Genomic DNA, 23,074 nt, shown 5'->3' with positions numbered 1-23,074 from the left:
TGCTACAATGATAGAAAAAAATTATAATTAAGTAAATAAAGCCTCATCCGTTCATCATTGTGCCAAAGTTTGGACATTTTTACAGCACAGTTGTTGAAGACGAAAGAAGAAGAGGAGGACGGAAAGTAGAAATGTGACAAAAAGCTGACTTTGCTGCTTGTCCTGTTACACTTTAACACAAAATATCATTAGCAGCATTTCAAGGAACCAATAAGTGTGTTGATTAAGCTTCAATGTAATTATGATTGTCTGTGTTCATAGTGCATAATTTAAATAAAAGCTTAATATAAACCTTTGGTTTTGAGTTTTATTTTGCAAACATGATGTAGGATACAACAGAAATGCTGCTCATAGCTAGAAATAAAAACACACACATACAAAATACATTCACTGATACATTCAAATCCATACAACATGTGTTGCATCATTAAGTCTGATATAATGTAGGAGGTCACATACAGCAATAATACTCACTGTTACCTGCATTTAACACAGCAAAAGCTGAATTTAAAACCAGATTATTAGCTGCTAAACATCATGTTTCAAATGTTTTCTTGCTGCATCAAATGTTACGGAATCTACATTTTATATATTTTCTATAAAAGCTATAAATGCTCCCAGATAAATAAATAGACAAATTTTAAAAATATTTTAGACGTTTGGCTATAATGTGATGTAAAACCTGTCATATTGTCTCCTCAACAGAAGCTGTTGTCATCAGTCACTTTCCTCGTTCTGTTGATGGTGAGCTGCTCTTTATGGACCTGAAACAAAATCATAACAAACAGCTGTGAAACAGACTCATGCACATGTGTGTAAATGATATACGCTGCCCTCTGACATGCACTACATTATGTGTGCAGTTTCATTATTCTAGAGAAACCAATAAAAACTAGAAAAAATTGCATTTCCTGCGAAAATGCTGTGTGGATGCCTTAACGCTGAAGATGTCGGCTGAAAAAAGCTGAAAAAGTTGGGAAAAAAAAAAAAACATTGCCCTTAGCAGGATTCGAACCTGGCCCTTCTGGTCTAAAGGCAGCGTTCCACCTCAGTGCGCCAAACTCCTTCTAACAAATAGAGGTGGATAGACTGACAATTCTGGTGAAATTAGCAGAAGCTGCTTAGAATTGTGCTGATAAGAGGTGAAAAGGCTAAAAATTTTGCAGAAAAGAGGAAAGGAAGCAAAAAGATGAGCTGCAAAGAGATGAATCAGCAGAATTTCTGCTCAAAAGAGTTTTTTCTGAAAACAGCTGAGATTTGTGCTAATAAGAGGTGAAAAGGCTGAAAGTTTTTCAGAAGAGATGAATAAGCAGAATTTGGGCATAAAAGAGGTGAAAATTCTGCTGAAAAGAGTTCAATCAGCAGAATTTTGCTGAAAAGAGTTCAATCAGCAGAATTCTGCTGAAAAGAGTTCAATCAGCAGAATTTTGCTGAAAAGAGTTCAATCAGCAGAATTTTGCTGAAAAGAGTTTTTTTCTGAAAACAGTAGAAAAAACTGGTGAAAAGTGGTGAAAAAACTGAATATTGTGCTGAAAAGGGGTGAAAAAGCTTAAATTTGTGTTAAAAAGAGTTAAAAAAAAGTTTAACTGTTGACTGAAAGAAATGTTGCCATAAGCGGGATTTGAACCCCGGCCTCCCAGTCTGAGAACGGACGCTCATCTCACTGAGCTAAAACACAGGTCAAGCCGGCAAGGAAAATCAGTGAGGCCACTGATAATATGCAGAAATAGGCAAAAAATATTGCAAAAAAAATTCAATATCTCAAAAAGTATAGAAGTTATGAGCACCAAAAGATATAGCCACAAAGAGCAGAAAGAGCAGAATTTTTTAAGACTTGAACGGTGCAAATAGCACAAAAACTGAGGGAGTAGTTAAGCGCCAAAAAACTGCCTTTGAGGGCATCCACACAATAATCAATAAAAGCTGGATTAAAGGAGTTTATAAAAGCAGGTTTTAGTCCACACAGTCCACACAGATTTACTATTTCACACTCATTTCTTACATTTCTTTCATTATCTGCTTTAGCAAATCTTTCTGTATATCCTCGTCCTATCAGTCCCCTCCACCCAGGCGTGGCTCTTAGTGGCCACCAAAGTGGCTCTTCAGTCACGAGGAGAAGCTCCACCTACTGTTACGTCTCATGGCTCGCATAATTAAGTAAGTAAGTAAGTAAAATTTTATTTATATAGCACATTTCTTGATAAAAGATCACAAAGTGCTTCACAAGGTATAAAACAAAAACAGACAAAAGTTAACAAAATGCAATTCTAAAAAGATGTGTAATTCAAACAGAAAGAATCACTTTCCCCAGGAAGAACCCACTGGACCATCACACAGGTCACCCAGCTTCCTAAAGAGGAAGGCTGGGGTAGTATCTATGAGACACAGTCAGTTATATTCAGAGCACATTAAATGAATGCTCTCTTTCCGTGCATCTATGCTCAACAGCATAAAACTGTAAAATGTCCTCTCAGCCTGAAACAGATCTACAGGACATTAAAATTATCGTCTAATTTAACTGAAACAAGTGAAACACACTGAGAGAGCAGATAAAACAGTTAAAGAGCTCCTGTAAAGATTTCATACCTGGGGTTGAATTTGGATTGACATTACAATAGTCAGAGCTCTCCTCTGGGTCAACACGGTGCTCTGTTGAGGTCATGAAATGAAAGCATTTAAAAAACAAACAGTTTTGCAAATGTAATATATTTTATGTTGGATACTCACGTGTCTTGTTAATCACTTTGAGCTGATTCACACATGAATCACCTTCTATTTGACCTGAAATAACATTATTTATTTTAATAATCACAGTTATTTTATAACAGCCTCCATGAGCTGTGAATGAATTAAAGTTTATACTGTACCAGTGTCAGTGCTTTTAGAGCCTGGGATTGTCTCATAGACACAACGATCACCTGCAGGTCAAAGAAAATTATTCTACTTATCATTACTATTATCAAGTATTCTCATCAGTAACGTTTATATTAAATGCTGTTATTAACTTTGTTTAATTCAGCAGTGTTACAACTGCAGCAGTCTTGTTGCAAAGAGCATCAGAATCTTTTAAACTACATGAAAAGCTAACCATGAAGAAGAGACGAGTACACCTGCTGCTGATCTTCATCCTGACTGACCCTCTGGTCATCAGCTGAACCTTTATTAAACACTTAAAAGAAGACATTTGCTTTTACATGGTTATCTTTTATACATGTTATACAACAGTTCCAACTCCAGGAATGCATGATGTGTCTGTGCACATAAATATTTAAAGAGTAAAATCTCTGAGATCAGAGGAACAAAAAGTCTCACCTTTGGACTTCATGCAGTAATACAGCAAGAGCAGGAGGACAATAAATGTGATTCCAGAAATGAGTCCAACGGTCATTAGAAATGAAGAGCGCTCCGAACTGAGCACAGCTGTTGTAAATAAGAAACACAAACTCTTGAATTCAATAATTCAGAAGCTGCTTTAAAGACAATAAATATGTTCAAGGTCTCTGGATTTTTTATTTCTTAAGGATGTGACCTTCAGTCACTGCTGTAGTTTTTTAGTCCTCCCAATTCTTCATTTTTTTTCTGTGGCTTGTCCAGTGTTCTCAGATTTTTTACGGACAGCCTGGACACCATGCTGAGATGTGCCAAGTGTTCAGCTAAATTAAAAACTCTGTTGAAATCATTTTGCTGGTACAAAAATAATATTGTATCAAACTGTGTTATGTTGAGCATTTTTCAGAGATTTAACAAAGAAGGGGAATAAATGTTTGTTTATGTGACAAGCTGCAAGTAACAAAACATCTAAAGATAAAATTTAAAATTGTCTGTAAAGTTTATTTCACAAAATAATGCAACAAAGTGCTACTTTGCTGTTATTGTTTTTTAAAGTGGTCAAAGGACTCTTAGTGGAGGGAGTTTGTAATAATAAAAGACATATTTTTTTTCTTTTTATTAATTTATATAATTATTTTACACAAATGATGAAGCAACAAATCATCACTGTCTTGTTTATACCAGCTAAATATTCATTACACAAAGTACCTGAAAAAATAAAAGTCCAATATCAGGTCTGTGTCTCACAAAAACAATATGATTTTCTTTCTAGAACATTTACTTCATCCTGTGCTGATCCTTGTTATGTTTGTAAAATGAAGCTCATCAACAAACATCACTTACTTGATGCTGACAAGTTGAAGGCTTCACTCCACTCTGTTGAAGAATATGAGTCATCTCTGCGTCGACTCTTACACGTGTAGTCTCCACTGCTGGACTCAGAAACATTGAATATCCAGTAATTATTGTGAGTCCACTGTGTGGTCTGGTTGGCTCCTCTCCATCTATACTCCCACTCAGTGGTTTCACCTCCTTCCTGCACCTCACATGTCAGACTGATCGTCTCACCGCTGAATATCTGAGGCCAGCTGGGTCGTCCTTTAACAACAACCTTATTGGAAACTGTTTATTAACAGTTAAGATACAAACAGAAACATCAGCTCAGCAGAGAAAACTTAACACTGTGTGTCTGAATGTGAATTTCAAACTAAATGACTGAACTCACAGGTTATCTTAATGGTGACATCATCGCTTTTATCAGTGTAGTAAACTGGGTTTCCTCTTCTTCCTCTGCAGTGGTAGATTCCTCCTTGAGATACTCTGATTACTCTGTTTTGTTGATCATCTGTTCTGATTTGAACTTCAGTGTTTTGGTCACGTCTGAACCACTCATATTTCCAGCCAGCAGAGCTCCCCACAGAGCAGGCCAGTGTCACACTGCCCCCTACTGGTACGATAGTTGATCCTGGAGTCAGTGTGGCCCTGGGTTTACCTGCTGTTAGGGGAAAAGAGGAAGAAAAGAAAAAAATGGATAAAAGACCATTTCATTTTTGTGTGAGAAAAGTTTTTTAAAAAAAATTTAATAACAACATCATTTGAAAAAAAAATACTCTCTATTTCATCAACAGGCATCACAAATTAATCGTTAAAGCATCCCAGCAGTGTTAATACTGGTCTCATCCACTTTCTCCTCTCACACAGCTCTGTAATGCATTTCCATTTATAAACTACTGCTTTCCTTTTTCTGCATCAAGCCTTCCTGCTTGATTCATCAGAAGATTCTCACTAATGTAAGACTCAGATGTCAGACCACACAGAAGCAGATCATCATAGCTGCACAGACAAATCTCTACTGCAGCAGTTTAATTATGAGACTTCTAACTTTTCATTTCTTTAATTCATACCTTCAAACTTTAATATCTTGCTTTTATTTGGTATTAGTTAATCTTCTTTCAACACCATCAGAAGAAATCAAACATTTCACACATCACTGCTTTAATAAAACAAACTCATCCATCATTCCTGAGATAAAATGTATAAAAACATGTAATCCATGAAGAAAATCCCTTCAAACAGTTCGGTCCCCTGTGGAGGAAAAAATGTCTGTCGCAGTCTTAAAATGTTGTTTCCACATTAGAGATGTGTTCACATTCACAGCATACAGCAGAAACTATGTTCACATCACTGGGCTCTCTACACCACTTCAGCTGCACAGACGTCACAGAGTCACCATCTCTGTTTCTAGGCTGCTACAATAATCCAGCACAACAATGAAAACATTCGATTTCTGCTTGTAGCTCCATCAGTCACCATGACAACATCTCCATCTGAAATATTACAACAAACCTTTTCTCCACCTACTCATCTCTGTTTAACTTCCTACAAGCCTCACTGCTCTTTCTTACACACACAAACTTTACAATAAAATGACCTCAGCTTCTGTTTAGAGTAATTATCAGGAATCAGACCAAATGTCTGTTTGTCCATAATAAACTGGCTCAGGACCTATTAGTGCTTGAAAAGGATCAGTCTCAGTATGATGACTGGGGTTGGTGAGAGTGGTAGTGATGACATGGTAATATGTCTGTGAAGGTTCTCAGTCATCCAGGTCATCGTAGTCACCTTTGACTATGACATGGTAATAACAATATTTGGATGTTTTTCTTTAGTCCCATACATCCAATGGATTTAAAACTGTCTATAATAAGGCTACAATCAGGTTGATGTCATCCTGTGCTGATCCTTGTTATGTTTGTAAAATGAAGCTCATCAACAAACATCACTTACTTGATGCTGACAAGTTGAAGGCTTCACTCCACTCTGTTGAAGAATATGAGTCATCTCTGCGTCGACTCTTACACGTGTAGTCTCCACTGCTGGACTCAGAAACATTGAATATCCAGTAATTATTGTGAGTCCACTGTGTGGTCTGCTTGGGTCCTCTCCATCTATACTCCCACTCAGTGGTTTCACCTCCTTCCTGCACCTCACATGTCAGACTGATCGTCTCACCGCTGAATATCTGAGGCCAGCTGGGTCGTCCTTTAACAACAACCTTATTGGAAACTGTTTATTAACAGTTAAGATACAAACAGAAACATCAGCTCAGCAGAGAAAACTTAACACTGTGTGTCTGAATGTGAATTTCAAACTAAATGACTGAACTCACAGGTTATCTTAATGGTGACATCATCACTTTTATCAGTGTAGTAAACTGGGTTTCCTCTTCTTCCTCTGCAGTGGTAGATTCCTCCTTGAGATACTCTGATTACTCCGTTTTGTTGATCATCTGTTCTGATTTGAACTTCAGTGTTTGGGTCACGTCTGAACCACTCATATTTCCAGCCAGCAGAGCTCCCCACAGAGCAGGCCAGAGTCACACTGCCCCCTACTGGTATGATAGTTGATCCTGGAGTCAGTGTGGCCCTGGGCTTACCTGCTGTTAGGGGGAAAAGGGGGAAATGTATTATTCATTATGAACTCATAAAAAACAGAAAAGGGAAATTTAAAGATTTGGTTTAATGTGGTGAAACTTTCCACCCACATTACTCTTTATCATATTTTTCTATTTATTTTCTCTCTGTGTTCTTTGATTTTCTTCTCGTGTCTTTCTCAACATGTGGATATTGTTTCTGTAACTCTGGTTTAAATCTCTAAATAATCACAGTATAAATGTTTGCCTGACCTGAAAGAGTCACACTAATGTAAACTAACACAGGTCACTGCTGAAGGACACACAATGATGGTTTCACAGCTCTGTGTGGTTTTTTGGTTTAAATAACAGAAACATCAGTCACCTTAAACTTTATTAAACTTTTCATGTTTCTTCTTTTTCTTTGTTTTAAAGTTTAGAGTCTGTGAGTATTTTATCACTGTGTGTACTGTGAGTGATGTAACAGGTAAAATCAGTTTCCTGGTTAAAGTTTATGCTTTACAGCAACAGAAACAAGTTTCCATGACAACATTATTTAGTGTACATGTCACTGACGACTTACCCGTCACAGTTACAGAGACGATGTTACTGGTCTTTGTTTTCTGTGATGTCGTCCTGTGAGCAGAGCAGCTGTATTTACCACTCTGAACTGTAGATGCAAGTTTTAAACTGAGGCCTTTGTATGTGTTGGAGTTTAAAATTTCTTGACCATCCTCCATGACTTTGTATTCCCAGTCAGTGTGTTTTTCTTCCTTCACCTCACATTTGAAGCTAACAGTCTCTCCGATGAAAAAAATTGTCGAGCTGGGTTCAACAGTTAGCACAGCATCTAGAATCCAACACAAACACAACATCATTGACCTAAAACACTTTTATGTACTTTACAAATCAAAATCTGTTCATAAACTTATAAATATATTGAGAAATAAAAACAGAAATGGAAAGTGTTTCAGATTGATGCACTAAGATTAATATTTACTAAATAAATGAAAGTGCAAACTGTTCAGTCACCTTGAGCGTGTCCGCTGCAGAGGAGCGTACAGAGAACTGCAATAAAGGAAGAAACTTCACACATCATCAAACTGAAGACTCACTCAAACATGGCATCAGTCAAACACACCTGGTGTTACCAGAGGCTGCTGTGATTGGTTTAAATTATATATTTAATGTAATGTGCATCAAATTATCACTGATGAAGAAACAAACCATTCTTAGATAAACTAAACCAGCGTCAGTGCACTGAAATCTAATCCAGTCTGCAAACAACCATGTTGAGAACAAAACATGAACTGAAATGCTGCAAATGACTGAAACTCTGTCATTTTACTAAAACATGTTCATCAGTCAATGAATCAAAGGAAGAAGTGATGCACTGACAGAATAGGCCCAGCTCACAGAGGAAAGTGGGTCCCATCCTCACATCCAGCTGTGACACGTCTGAAAACTTCTACGACTTTGTGTGAAGAGAAAGAAGAAGAAGCACACGAGACGCCGAGAACTGTGAAGAAAACAAAGACTTTAAAACTTCTTCTCTCCGCTTCCTCCGCTTCCTTCCTTTTACTCAGAACTATCACACCTTAACAAGCTCTGACTACAGCATGCTTTGACATGTTTGGTGCTGCAGAAACAAATTAAGGAGATTTTTATGAAACTAAGTAATAATTTACTTAGTTGTAGTTGTATCATACACATGTGAGCTGAATAATGAATAGACAACATGAACAGATTATAAGTCCAAGTGAAGCTTTAAATGTGAAGTACTTTTGTTTTACATCCAGAAACACAACAAGAACACAGCTGTCTGCACCTTCACCTGCAGGTCTCATACGCACACTGATCACATATATGCACATGTTAAACACTCTTTGTCATAAATCACATTCAGACACAGTATTAAATAAATCTAATTCTCAAAACTGTTCCACTCCTGAAACTAATAATTCATTTGAACCGTGACATGGAGAACAGGCAGAGGCAAGTTTGTGGACACTTTTAAAATATTTAATTTTCTTTTAGTTTCTTTTTACTCTTTAAATTACTAAATTAATAAAATGCAGTCATAAAGTTATAAGTAAGTTTACCCTGGATGGTGAAAGTGGCCTCTATCGACTGTTTATTCTTTGTTAGGTGTAGTTAAGAGTTTTGATGTATTAAACATCAAGACCCTCAAAACATTTGAAATCTTGGAATAACTGCATAGGAAGTTTTCAAATTAAAGTCTTGGAGCTCGACTGACTTCTTACAGAAACAGCGATGGACATTTTGTTTCCTTTGTCTGCTCCTCGTCTGCTTGTTGTGTTTGCTGGGAGCTTTGACACCAATAATAGTTACTCTGACAGATGCTCCAGCACACAAACACATCATTCTGATGGGTTCAAACTGCTGTAGAAAAGTGATTAAAACCATTAGCAAGCACAAGAAGAGACATTTAGTATTTTCCTCCTGCCATAGAAATATTAATCAGCTGCTGATAATTTTCAAGGAGCCACGAATCACTGATTATATTCTAAAGGCTGCTGCACAAAGTCACTACATTGCTTCAAAATACAACAAACACGTTTCCATGAAGCTTTGTAAACAGTTACAAACAGATTGATAGATGATCAGCCCAGAGACGTAACACTTACTCAGAGCAAATGGTCACAGCAGGAGAAAGCACTTCTTCCCACGACAGTGAAATCTTTCACTAAAAATACTTTATTTATCATTTTAACTGACAAACTTCACTAATGTAAAGTCATCACTGCAGAGTCTTTGAACATGAAGTTCAGTTCTGGTCAAATGTTCACTCAAATTCAGGAAGTGAGATGAAGTCCGCCTCCCTCCCTTCTCTTGTCTGTTTCCTTAAAAGTAGCTGTAACTGTTGTATTCAAAGAGATGAAAGCTGTTAACTTTGTCACTCAGTAACCACACAGTGAGCTACTTCCTGAGGCTCATGGGAAATGTTTTTGAGATCGAACAAACTTTGACTGACTTTAAAATGGCAGGTCGTTCAGACTGCAGCAGATAATCGTTCAGTTACAAGCACAGACTGAAACTCACTGAGATGAAACTGAAGAGACACTTTAACTCAAATCCAAAATCCATTTCCTGAAAATACTGTAGGAGGTTTCCATAAACTGTTTGAGAATTAGTAATCAGAGTAAATCCAGACATTACAATTCTTTAGGCTGACTACAGACAAACACTGTCAGTCTGATTGTTGGATAGCAGAGCACAGCTGGAAACAGATGTTGTATGAATGCTCTAAATACATTTTTGCTTCTTGTTAGGTTTCCTGGTGAGGTGTAAGTGTGTTGTGCTAGACTTCAACGTTAGTCCCAACATCAGTGTGCCATCGTTCAAACCATTGTACAGCACACTTCATGGGCCTGATAGAAGAAGAAGAGGAAGAAGAACCCGGTTACGTTGCTTGGCCTCCACTTACACCTATTAACTTAGCAGATTTAAAGAAAAAATCATTAAATCAGTGACTCTTTGGTTAAGCTGCAATACGATAATTGTAAATGAAGCTTATGTGTAAGTTGAGCTGCCTATGTGTAAGGAAGATCTGTAATCAGTCATCTGCTTTCCTGGCTGTTAGTCTGCTTTTCTGTTCTCTGCATCACTATCACTGTCAGTCTCTATACTTACATCATTACTCTAGTCCAATCATCTTCTTGCCCTCCTTCTTTGGGCCAATCAGCCTCCACTCTGTATGGTTTAAATCTGTGCTGGGTCAGGAGGGGTGCTGAGCCTTAAGCAGAAACAGTGGTGGAGCCTGCTGAAAATCCAGACACTCTGGCCTGTTTAAAGTGCTCAAACACAGTTTGCATAGTTACAGAACTGCAACACAGAACAGCCAGTGTGTGGCATGAAGTGTCAAACATGGAGGAAGAAGCGTGATGGTCTCTGGCTGTGTGCTGGACCCAGGGTCGGTGACTTGTGCAGAATGAGAGGCACCCTGAACCAAAACAGCTGCCACAGCATTCTGCACCACCATGCAATTCCCTCTGGTAGGTACCTAGTTGGTCAGGGTTCATAAAAGCTGAACGACAGTCCAAGCTATGCCAGAACTACCTCAGGAAAAAAGAAGATGGTAAGCTTGAAAACATGGAGTGTCCAGCACAGTATCCAAACTTTAACCCCATCAAGCTGGTTTGGGATGAACTGGACAGAAGAGTGAAAGCAAAGCAACCTACAAGTGACACACATTTATGGGAACATCTGTAACAGATATGAGAAGAACTTTCTGAAGAATATTTGATTTCTCTTGTAGAAAAAATGCCACAAGCGTGTTCAGCTGTCATATCTGCCAGAGGTGTTTACTTTGATGAGTCTAAAGTTTAGAAGACATGTTGGTCTATAAATTGATTCCACGATATATTTTTAAGTCCAACTGGAAAAATTGGGGTGTTCAAAAACATTGACCAGTGGTGTATTTTTATGGTTGTGGCCGCCTCTATATATGGGCCTCCCCTGGTTCAACCTGATATCACACCATAATGTATACTAGACACACTGGTCCACCCAGATGTTGCAGTAAGTTGTAGTAAACTGCAATAACAGCAGAGGGAGGTTTTTATGTCAAGGCAACATAATAATAATCACAGAAAGCACTTAAATAGACATTATTAACCCATTTAACACATATATATTTATAAGAAACGTACATGAAATATTTGTGGTGATTAAGGAAACTGGAATGTACTTCAATACTGGTCTACAGTTGCTTGCTCACTAGTGGTGTCTTTTCTTTAAATATATTATCTCCCCCTGCTGCTGCTGTAATGTTTGTATTCAGTGAAGCAACCATGCGTGCCCATTTCACGTTTTGGAGAGCCAAAATTAATAAAAAATGGAAGCTCATGAACAATCATATCGACAACATTCATGTTTAAAGTTTAATCATGTTCATCACAGATGTGAAGATTTACACTTGAGCATTAGTTTCATCCGTCTGAGATTTTAGATATATGTAAATGTGGAAGTGTTGGTGACCATGAAGCTGAGAGGAATAAACTTTAGTTTTATTCTGGGTGAGAGCGGAGCCTTGATTCATGCTCAGGGACTGACTCACCCTAAAATATCTAGAAAATGAGAAAATACGTTGTAAGCGATGTTGTACCATTTTCACTTTTTGTGTGCACATTGTTCTTCTGTTCATGCAATCAAACAGTAAAACTGTCAAAGGGAAGATTGTAGAGGCGTGACCAAAACACTGAAGTTCAAATTAAATTCCTCACTAAGACCAAAAAAGTGGACCACATCAGTCCAGCTCTGAGGTCTTTACACTGGCTGCCTGTCCGTCAGAGGATAGACTTTAAAGTTCTGATGCTGGCCTATAAAGCTCTGAATGGTTTAGGACCAAAATACATCAATGACCTCCTGACCCAGTATGAACCATCCAGATCCCTCAGGTCATCTGGATCCGGTCTTTTATCAGTTCCCAGAGTCAGAACCAGACACGGAGAAGCTGCATTCAGCTTTTATGCTCCTTATATCTGGAACAAACTCCCAGAAAGCCTCAGATCAGCTGAAACACTCAGTTTATTTAAATCCAGGTTGAAGACTCACCTGTTCTCAGCTGCATTTGAATAAAGCACCAAATCCACACTTTTAAGCTTAAACTTCAAAACTTACATTTAACTACTGATTTTATCTACTGTTCTGATTTTATCTGTTTTGATTTTATATACTGTTTTGTTTGTTTGTTTGTTTGTTTGTTTGTTTGCTTGTTTTAATCAATTTTAAATCATGCTTTTTATTTGTTTTTGTTTCTAATGTCTCTGTAAAGCACTTTGAATCACCTTGTTGTTGAATTGTGCTATACAAATAAACTTGCCTTGCCTAGAGCAGATTATCAACAAAAAAGAGTAATCAGAGTATCTCAAAATAAAACTAAATAAAACTGAGACTTACACGACATTTTTCAACTATTAAATAAGTCCAATTAAAGACAAACTCACAAAGCAAATGAAAATAAATATTTGAACATCTCGGAAATAGTGGGCAGCATGACAGAAGTGAGACCTGCTGCGATGTAAGGATTGGAGATGGTGTCACTGACAGAAAGACGGGTGGTGTGAAGATGTTTGGATTTTCACTGGGAGTGAGTGAGCAGATCTGAGGGACAGCCTGGGTTGAGTGGATTGGAGACAAAGTTAGAGAGGCGAGGCTGAGATGGTTTGGACATGTGCAGAAAAGGGATGGGGGATATTTTGGACGAAGGATGCTGACGATGGAGCTGCCAGGCAGAAGGCACAGATGAAGACCAGAGAGAAGATTTTTGGACGTAGTCAAGGAGGACATGCAGGGGCTTGGTGTGAATATAAAATAGAAATACAATATTACCAACCCCCCAAAAATATATAACTATGGGGTTCAATTTGACTGGTTTTATAGACAGATAGTAACGTCTTCTTTGACTTAGACTAAATTCCAAAGAATCAGTGGTGCCTTGTTTTGAAAATTATTTTTTTAAGTCATAACACTGTTCCTAATCTATTGACAGTGCTACAATGATAGAAAAAACTATAATTAAGTAAATAAAGCCTCATCCGTTCATCATTGTGCCAAAGTTTGGACATTTTTACAGCACAGTTGTTGAAGACGAAAGAAGAAGAGGAGGACGGAAAGTAGAAATGTGACAAAAAGCTGACTTTGCTGCTTGTCCTGTTACACTTTAACACAAAATATCATTAGCAGCATTTCAAGGAACCAATAAGTGTGTTGATTAAGCTTCAATGTAATTATGATTGTCTGTGTTCATAGTGCATAATTTAAATAAAAGCTTAATATAAACCTTTGGTTTTGAGTTTTATTTTGCAAACATGATGTAGGATACAACAGAAATGCTGCTCATAGCTAGAAATAAAAACACACACATACAAAATACATTCACTGATACATTCAAATCCATACAACATGTGTTGCATCATTAAGTCTGATATAATGTAGGAGGTCACATACAGCAATAATATTCACTGTTACCTGCATTTAACACAGCAAAAGCTGAATTTAAAACCAGATTATTAGCTGCTAAACATCATGTTTCAAATGTTTTCTTGCTGCATCAAATGTTACGCAATCTACATTTTATATATTTTCTATAAAAGCTATAAATGCTCCCAGATAAATAAATAGACAAATTTTAAAAATATTTTAGACGTTTGGCTATAATGTGATGTAAAACCTGTCATATTGTCTCCTCAACAGAAGCTGTTGTCATCAGTCACTTTCCTCGTTCTGTTGATGGTGAGCTGCTCTTTATGGACCTGAAACAAAATCATAACAAACAGCTGTGAAACAGACTCATGCACATGTGTGTAAATGATATACGCTGCCCTCTGACATGCATTACATTATGTGTGCAGTTTCATTATTCTAGAGAAACCAATAAAATAATCAATAAAAGCTGGATTAAAGGAGTTTATAAAAACAGGTTTTAGTCCACACAGATTTACTATTTCACACTCATTTCTTTCATTATGTGCTTTAGCAAATCTTTCTGTATATCCTCATCCTATCAGTCCCCTTCACCCAGGCGTAATTCTTTGTTTGTATTCATTCATTTAAATGTTTTTCTTCATGAGACTGCATAGACAGGAAGGAAACGTGGAGGCAGAACATGACAAAGATAAGATCTGATGGCTGAGAACCAAAGTGGCTCTTCAGTCACGAGGAGAAGCTCCACCTACTGTTACGTCTCATGGCTCGCATAATTAAGTAAGTAAGTAAGTAAAATTTTATTTATATAGCACATTTCTTGATAAAAGATCACAAAGTGCTTCACAAGGTATAAAACAAAAACAGACAAAAGTTAACAAAATGCAATTCTAAAAAGATGTGTAATTCAAACAGAAAGAATCACTTTCCCCAGGAAGAACCCACTGGACCATCACACAGGTCACCCAGCTTCCTAAAGAGGAAGGCTGGGGTAGTATCTATGAGACACAGTCAGTTATATTCAGAGCACATTAAATGAATGCTCTCTTTCTGTGCATCTATGCTCAACAGCATAAAACTGTAAAATGTCCTCTCAGCCTGAAACAGATCTACAGGACATTAAAATTATCGTCTAATTTAACTGAAACAAGTGAAACACACTGAGAGAGCAGATAAAACAGTTAAAGAGCTCCTGTAAAGATTTCATACCTGGGGTTGAATTTGGATTGACATTACAATAGTCAGAGCTCTCCTCTGGGTCACCACGGTGCTCTGTTGAGGTCATGAAATGAAAGCATTTAAAAAACAAACAGTTTTGCAAATGTAATATATTTTATGTTGGATACTCACGTGTCTTGTTAATCACTTTGAGCTGATTCACACATGAATCACCTTCTATTTGACCTGAAATAACATTATTTATTTTAATAATCACAGTTATTTTATAACAGCCTCCATGAGCTGTGAATGAATTAAAGTTTATACTGTACCAGTGTCAGTGCTTTTAGAGCCTCTGATTGTCTCATAGACACAACGATCACCTGCAGGTCAAAGAAAATTATTCTACTTATCATTACTATTATCAAGTATTCTCATCAGTAACGTTTATATTAAATGCTGTTATTAACTTTGTTTAATTCAGCAGTGTTACAACTGCAGCAGTCTTGTTGCAAAGAGCATCAGAATCTTTTAAACTACATGAAAAGCTAACCATGAAGAAGAGACGAGTACACCTGCTGCTGATCTTCATCCTGACTGACCCTCTGGTCATCAGCTGAACCTTTATTAAACACTTAAAAGAAGACATTTGCTTTTACATGGTTATCTTTTATACATGTTATACAACAGTTCCAACTCCAGGCCTGCATGCTGTGTCTGTGCACATAAATATTTAAAGAGTAAAATCTCTGAGATCAGAGGAACAAAAAGTCTCACCTTTGGACTTCATGCAGTAATACAGCAAGAGCAGGAGGACAATAAATGTGATTCCAGAAATGAGTCCAACGATCGTTAGAAATGAAGAGCTCTCCGAACTGAGCACAGCTGTTGTAAATAAGAAACACAAACTGTTTAATTCAATAATTTAATTCAATAATTCAGAAGCTGCTTTAAAGACAATAAATATGTTCAAGGTCTCTGGATTATTTATTTGTTAAGGATGTGACCTTCAGTCACTGCTGTAGTTTTTTAGTCCTCCCAGCTCTTCATTTTTTTTCTGTGGCTTGTCCAGTGTTCTCAGATTTTTTACGGACAGCCTGGACACCATGCTGAGATGTGCCAAGTGTTCAGCTAAATTAAAAACTCTATTGAAATCATTTTGCTGGTACAAAAATAATATTGTATCAAACTGTGTTATGTTGAGCATTTTTCAGAGATTTAACAAAGAAGGGGAATAAATGTTTGTTTATGTGACAAGCTGCAAGTAACAAAACATCTAAAGATAAAATTTAAAATTGTCTGTAAAGTTTATTTCACAAAATAATTCAACAAAGTGCTACTTTGCTGTTATTGTTTTTTAAAGTGGTCAAAGGACTCTTAGTGGAGGGAGTTTGTAATAATAAAAGACAATTTTTTTTTCTTTTTATTAATTTATATAATTATTTTACACAAATGATGAAGCAACAAATCATCACTGTCTTGTTTATACCAGCTAAATATTCATTACACAAAGTACCTGAAAAAATAAAAGTCCAATATCAGGTCTGTGTCTCACAAAAACAATATGATTTGCTTTCTAGAACATTTACTTCATCCTGTGCTGATCCTTGTTATGTTTGTAAAATGAAGCTCAACAACAAACATCACTTACTTGATGCTGACAAGTTGAAGGCTTCACTCCACTCTGTTGAAGAATATGAGTCATCTCTGCGTCGACTCTTACACGTGTAGTCTCCACTGCTGGACTCAGAAACTCTGAATATCCAGTAATTATTGTGAGTCCACTGTGTGGTCTGGTTGGGTCCTCTCCATCTATACTCCCACTCAGTGGTTTCACCTCCTTCCTGCACCTCACATGTCAGACTGATCGTCTCACCGCTGAATATCTGAGGCCAGCTGGGTCGTCCTTTAACAACAACCTTATTGGAAACTGTTTATTAACAGTTAAGATACAAACAGAAACATCAGCTCAGCAGAGAAAACTTAACACTGTGTGTCTGAATGTGAATTTCAAACTAAAATGACTGAACTCACAGGTTATCTTAATGGTGACATCATCACTTTTATCAGTGTAGTAAACTGGGTTTCCTCTTCTTCCTCTGCAGTGGTAGATTCCTCCTTGAGATACTCTGATTACTCCGTTTTGTTGATCATCTGTTCTGATTTGAACGTCAGTGTTTGGGTCACGTCTGAACCACTCATATTTCCAGCCAGCAGAGCTCCCCACAGAGCAGGTCAGAGTCACACTGCCCCCTACTGGTATGATAGTTGATCCTGGAGTCAGTGTGGCCCTGGGTTTACCTGCTGTTAGGGGGAAATGGATAAAAGATTGTTTCATTTTTGTGCAGTCTGTGAATAAAGTAAAACTAAATGTAAAATGGTACATTTTAAATAAGAACATTATTAAGAATGTACTCTCTGTTTCATTCATTGGATGAGTTTGAACAGGCATCACAAATTAATAGTAAAAACATCCCAGCAGTGTTAATACTGGTGTCATCTACTTCCTCCTCTCACACAGCTCTGTAATGCATTTCCATTTATAAACTAGTCCTTTCCCTTTCTGCTTAAAGCCTTCCTGCTCCCAGCAAAAACAGATTCATCAGAAGATTCTCGCTAATGTAAGACTCAGACGTCAGACCACACAGGAGCAGATCATCATAGCTGCACAGACAAATCTCTAATAGCACCACTTTAATTATGAGACTTCTAACTTTTCATTTCTGGCCTTCATCACATATTATCAATGATTTATTAACTGCAGCAGTTTGCTTTGATTTGGCATCAGTCAATCTTCTTTCCACACCATCAGAAGAATCAACATTGATTCCTATTACAACCACTAAAGCAGTTCATTAGGCATAAAGAAAGCTCAGACAGGACCACTCGAGCTACAATCCGAGGAGACTTGTTTATACCCCACAGACGGACAGCATTTGGGCAGAACGTCCTCTCTGTTAAGGGAGGCCATCTGTGGAACAGTCTTCCTCAACCCATTAGAGAATGCTCTACACTCAATTTGTTTAAGGCAAAGGTTAAAAACTGGTTATGGACAAATCAAGTATGTGATCATGTATGAGTTGTATAGTTTTAATGTTTTATTTGGGAACAGAATGGTGTGTATGTGTAAGTTTGGTGATGGAGTTTTTATTATGAATGAATGATGAATTTTATGAATTATTATGTCTATTTTTTATGTTTAAGGACAACAGATGGAAATTAGCCTTTGGCTATAATCTGGTATGTTTACATTCATGTAATTTTTTTTTTTTACATTTATGTTCATTAACATGCACTGTCCTAAATAAATAAATAAAATAAACGTATCTTCATAACTTACACACTAATATCAACATTTCACACATCACTGCTTTAATAAAACAAACTCATCCATCATTCCTGAGATAAAATGAATAAAAACATGTAATCCATGAAGAAAATCCCTTCAAACAGTTCAGTCCCCTGTGGAGGAAAAAATGTCTGTCGCAGCCGTAAAATGTTGTTTCCACATTAGAGATGTGTTCACATTCACAGCATACAGCAGAAACTATGTTCACATCACTGGGCTCTCTACACCACTTCAGCTGCACAGACGTCACAGAGTCACCATCTCTGTTTCTAGGCTGCCATAATAAACCAGCTCAACAATGAAAACATTAGATTTCTGCTTGTAGCTCCATCAGTCACCATGACAACATCTCCATCTGAAATATTACAACAAACCTTTTCTCCACCTACTCATCTCTGTTTAACTTCCTACAAGCCTCACTGCTCTTTCTATGGCTGAGTAACAAAATCTACACCAGACAGAAAGAAAGACCCAAAGCACCTGGTGACCCCAGATTACATCACTGATGATGCGTCCAATCACATTCAAAGATGTATCTTTCACATTAATGTCCCTCCATTGATTCTCCTCCATCTGCTCTGTTGTTCTGATGTGTGTTTGAGGTGAAGCTGATGGGTCTTCAGTCCTAAATATTTCACTACAGCTCTGAAACGAATTGTTCATCATTGGCTTTTATGCTAAATGTAATGATGGTAAATGACACAGAGTAGTTTAAATATTATAGCAGATAACAGACAAGGATAACTTTTATCACTGTTTAATATAAACTTTAGTTTTCTTGTTATGCACTTTGTTTACTTTAAAGTGGTCGAAAACAGTTTTCAGTAACATTTTAGCCTCACTGATAAACTATATCTGAGTTTACTACCTACTAGCTGATACGTACTTGATGCTGACAAGTTGAAGGCTTCACTCCACTCTGTTGAAGAATATGAGTCATCTCTGCGTCGACTCTTACACGTGTAGTCTCCACTGCTGGACTCAGAAACTCTGAATATCCAGTAATTATTGTGAGTCCACTGTGTGGTCTGCTTGGCTCCTCTCCATCTATACTCCCACTCAGTGGTTTCACCTCCTTCCTGCACCTCACATGTCAGACTGATCATCTCACCGCTGAATATCTGAGGCCAGCTGGGTCGTCCTTTAACAACAACCTTATTGGAAACTGTTTATTAACAGTTAAGATACAAACAGAAACATCAGCTCAGCAGAGAAAACTTAACACTGTGTGTCTGAATGTGAATTTCAAACTAAAATGACTGAACTCACAGGTTATCTCAATGGTGACATCATCACTTTTATCAGTGTAGTAAACTGGGTTTCCTCTTCTTCCTCTGCAGTGGTAGATTCCTCCTTGAGATACTCTGATTACTCCGTTTTGTTGATCATCTGTTCTGATTTGAACTTCAGTGTTTGGGTCACGTCTGAACCACTCATATTTCCAGCCAGCAGAGCTCCCCACAGAGCAGTTCAGTGTCACACTGCCCCCTACTGGTACGATAGTTGATCCTGGAGTCAGTGTGGCCCTGGGTTTACCTGCTGTTAGGGGGAAAAGGGGGAAATGTATTATTCACTATGAACTCATACAAATATAGAAAAGGGAAATTTAAAGATTTGGTTTAATGTGGTGAAACTTTCCACCCACATTACTCTTTATCATATTTTTCTATTTATTTTCTCTCTGTGTTCTTTGATTTTCTTCTCGTGTCTTTCTCAACATGTGGATATTGTTTCTGTAACTCTGGTTTAAATCTCTAAATAATCACAGTATAAATGTTTGTCTGACCTGAAAGAGTCACACTAATGTAAACTATCACAGGTCACTGCTGAAGGACACACAATGATGGTTTCACAGCTCTGTGTGGTTTTTGGTTTAAATAACAGAAACATCAGTCACCTTAAACTTTTCATGTTTCTTCTTTTTCTTTGTTTTAAAGTTTAGAGTCTGTGAGTATTTTATCACTGTGTGTACTGTGAGTGATGTAACAGGTAAAATCAGTTTCCTGGTTAAAGTTTATGCTTTAAAGAAACAGAAACAAGTTTCCATGACAACATTATTTAGTGTACATGTCACTGACGACTTACCCGTCACAGTTACAGAGACGATGTTACTGGTCTTTGTTTTCTGTGATCTCGTCCTGTGAGCAGAGCAGCTGTATTTACCACTCTGAACTGTAGATGCAAGTTTTACACTGAGGCCTTTGTTTGTGTTGGAGTTTAAAATTTCTTGACCATCCTTCATGACTTTGTATTCCCAGTCAGTGTGTTTTTCTTCCTTCATGTCACATTTGAAGCTAACCATCTCTCCGATGAAAAAAATTGTCGAGCTGGGTTCAACAGTTAGCACAGCATCTAGAATCCAACACAAACACAACATCATTGATCTGAAACACTTTTATGTACTTTACAAATCAAAATCTGTTCTGACATGTTCATAAACTTATAAATATATTGAGAAATAAAAACAGAAATGGAAAGTGTTTCAGATTGATGCACTAAGATTAATATTTACTAAATAAATAAAAGTGCAAACTGTTCAGTCACCTTGAGCGTGTCCGCTGCAGAGGAGCGTACAGAGAACTGCAATAAAGGAAGAAACTTCACACATCATCAAACTGAAGACTCACTCAAACATGGCATCAGTCAAACACACCTGGTGTTACCAGAGGCTGCTGTGATTGGTTTAAATTATATATTTTATGTAAAATGCATCAAATTATCACTGATGAAGAAACAAACCTTTCTTAGATAAACTAAACCAGCGTCAGTGCACTGAAATCTAATCCAGTCTGCAAACAACCATGTTGAGAACAAAACATGAACTGAAATGCTGCAAATGACTGAAACTCTGTCATTTTACTAAAACATGTTCATCAGTCAATGAATCAAAGGAAGAAGTGATGCACTGACAGAATAGGCCCAGCTCACAGAGGAAAGTGGGTCCCATCCTCACATCCAGCTGTGACACGTCTGAAAACTTCTGCGACTTTGTGTGAAGAGAAAGAAGAAGAAGCACACGAGACGCCGAGAACTGTGAAGAAAACAAAGACTTTAAAACTTCTTCTCTCCGCTTCCTCCGCTTCCTTCCTTTTACTCAGAACTATCACACCTTAACAAGCTCTGACTACAGCATGCTTTGACATGTTTGGTGCTGCAGAAACAAATTAAGGAGATTTTTATGAAACTAAGTAATAATTTACTTAGTTGTAGTTGTATCATACACATGTGAGCTGAATAACGAATAGACAACATGAACAGATCACAAGTCCAAGTGAAGCTTTAAATGTGAAGTACTTTTGTTTTACATCCAGAAACACAACAACAACACAGCTGTCTGCACCTTCACCTGCAGGTCTCATACGCACACTGATCACATATATGCACATGTTAAACACTCTTTGTCATAAATCACATTCAGACACAGTATTAAATAAATCTAATTCTCAAAACTGTTCCACTCCTGAAACTAATAATTCATTTGAACCGTGACATGGGGAACAGGCAGAGGCAAGTTTGTGGACACTTTTAAAATATTTAATTTTCTTTTAGTTTCTTTTTACTCTTTAAATTACTAAATTAATAAAATGCAGTCATAAAGTTATAAGTAAGTTTACCCTGGATGGTGAAAGTGGCCTCTATCGACTGTTTTTCTTTGTTAAGTATAGTTAAGAGTTTTGATGTATTAAACATCAAGACCATCAAAACATTTGAAATCCTGGAAACATTTGAAATCTTGGAATAACTGCATAGGAAGTTTAAAATTAAAGTCTTGGAGCTCGACTGACTTCTTACAGAAACAGCGATGGACATTTTGTTTCCTTTGTCTGCTCCTCGTCTGCTTGTTGTGTTTGCTGGGAGCTTTGCCACCAATAATAGTTACTCTCACAGATGCTCCAGCACACAAACACGTCATTCTGATGGGTTCAAACTGCTGTAGAAAAGTGATTAAAACCATTAGCAAGCACAAGAAGAGACATTTAGTATTTTCCTCCTGCCATAGAAATATTAATCAGCTGCTGATAATTTTCAAGGAGCCACGAATCACTGATTATATTCTGAAGGCTGCTGCACAAAGTCACTACATTGCTTCAAAATACAACAAACACGTTTCCATGAAGCTTTGTAAACAGTTAAAAACAGATTGATAGATGATCAGCCCAGAGACGTAACACTTACTCAGAGCAAATGGTCACAGCAGGCGAAAGCACTTTTTCCCACCACAGTGAAATCTTTCACTAAAAATACTTTATTTATCATTTTAACTGACAAACTTCACTAATGTAAAGTCATCACTGCAGAGTCTTTGAACATGAAGTTCAGTTCTGGTCAAATGTTCACTCAAATTCAGGAAGTGAGATGAAGTCCTCTCCCTCCCTTCTCTTGTCTCTGTTTCCTTAAAAGTAGCTGTAACTGTTGTATTCAAAGAGATGAAAGCTGTTAACTTTGTCACTCAGTAACCACACAGTGAGCTACTTCCTGAGGCTCATGGGAAATGTTTTTGAGATCGAACAAACTTTGACTGACTTTAAAATGGCAGGTCGTTCAGACTGCAGCAGATAATCGTTCAGTTACAAGCACAGACTGAAACTCACTGAGATGAAACTGAAGAGACACTTTAACTCAAATCCAAAATCCATTTCCTGAAAATACTGTAGGAGGTTTCCATAAACTGTTTGAGAATTAGTAATCAGAGTAAATCCAGACATTACAATTCTTTAGGCTGACTACAGACAAACACTGTCAGTCTGATTGTTGGATAGCAGAGCACAGCTGGAAACAGATGTTGTATGAATGCTCTAAATACATTTTTGCTTCTTGTTAGGTTTCCTGGTGAGGTGTAAGTGTGTTGTGCTAGACTTCAACGTTAGTCCCAACAT

At 37.3% G+C, this 23,074-nt stretch overlaps 1 protein-coding gene across 1 annotated transcript; it reads right to left on the bottom strand.

Moving 5' to 3' along the window:
* Positions 1 to 299: 299 nt before the first annotated feature.
* LOC146713863 (Fc receptor-like protein 5) lies at positions 300 to 20,523 on the bottom strand. The gene is made up of 15 exons (XM_085450356.1): positions 20,283 to 20,523; positions 19,467 to 19,736; positions 19,084 to 19,362; positions 16,883 to 17,152; positions 16,500 to 16,778; positions 6,500 to 6,769; positions 6,118 to 6,396; positions 4,556 to 4,825; positions 4,174 to 4,452; positions 3,313 to 3,420; positions 3,089 to 3,169; positions 2,868 to 2,918; positions 2,728 to 2,781; positions 2,587 to 2,649; positions 300 to 764 (listed from the first exon to the last, which is right to left on the bottom strand). The coding sequence occupies exons 1-15, from the start codon at positions 20,497 to 20,499 to the stop codon at positions 757 to 759; spliced, it is 2,778 nt and encodes a 925-aa protein (XP_085306482.1). The 5' UTR covers positions 20,500 to 20,523; the 3' UTR covers positions 300 to 756.
* Positions 20,524 to 23,074: the final 2,551 nt, after the last annotated feature.

Source organism: Copadichromis virginalis, linkage group LG3 (genome assembly GCF_057382275.1).
Source record: "Copadichromis virginalis isolate Kocher_CV1m ecotype Utaka linkage group LG3, C_Virginalis_male_GT1.1, whole genome shotgun sequence".
Lineage (NCBI taxonomy): Eukaryota > Metazoa > Chordata > Actinopteri > Cichliformes > Cichlidae > Copadichromis > Copadichromis virginalis.
Note: the sequence above shows the minus strand (reverse complement) of the source record. Positions and strands in the feature narration are given on the sequence as shown.

Excerpts from the sequence above, each read along its gene's own strand:
- LOC146713863 (XM_085450356.1), bottom strand. The coding sequence starts at position 20,499 with ATGGTTAGCTTCAAATGTGACATGAAGGAAGAAAAACACACTGACTGG. Across the intron at positions 6,770-16,499 it reads CTTCAACTTGTCAGCATCAA|CAGGTAAGCCCAGGGCCACA; the intron begins GTAAGTGATGTT and ends TCCCCCTAACAG. Across the intron at positions 4,453-4,555 it reads TGTCACCATTAAGATAACCT|TTTCCAATAAGGTTGTTGTT; the intron begins GTGAGTTCAGTC and ends GTTAATAAACAG.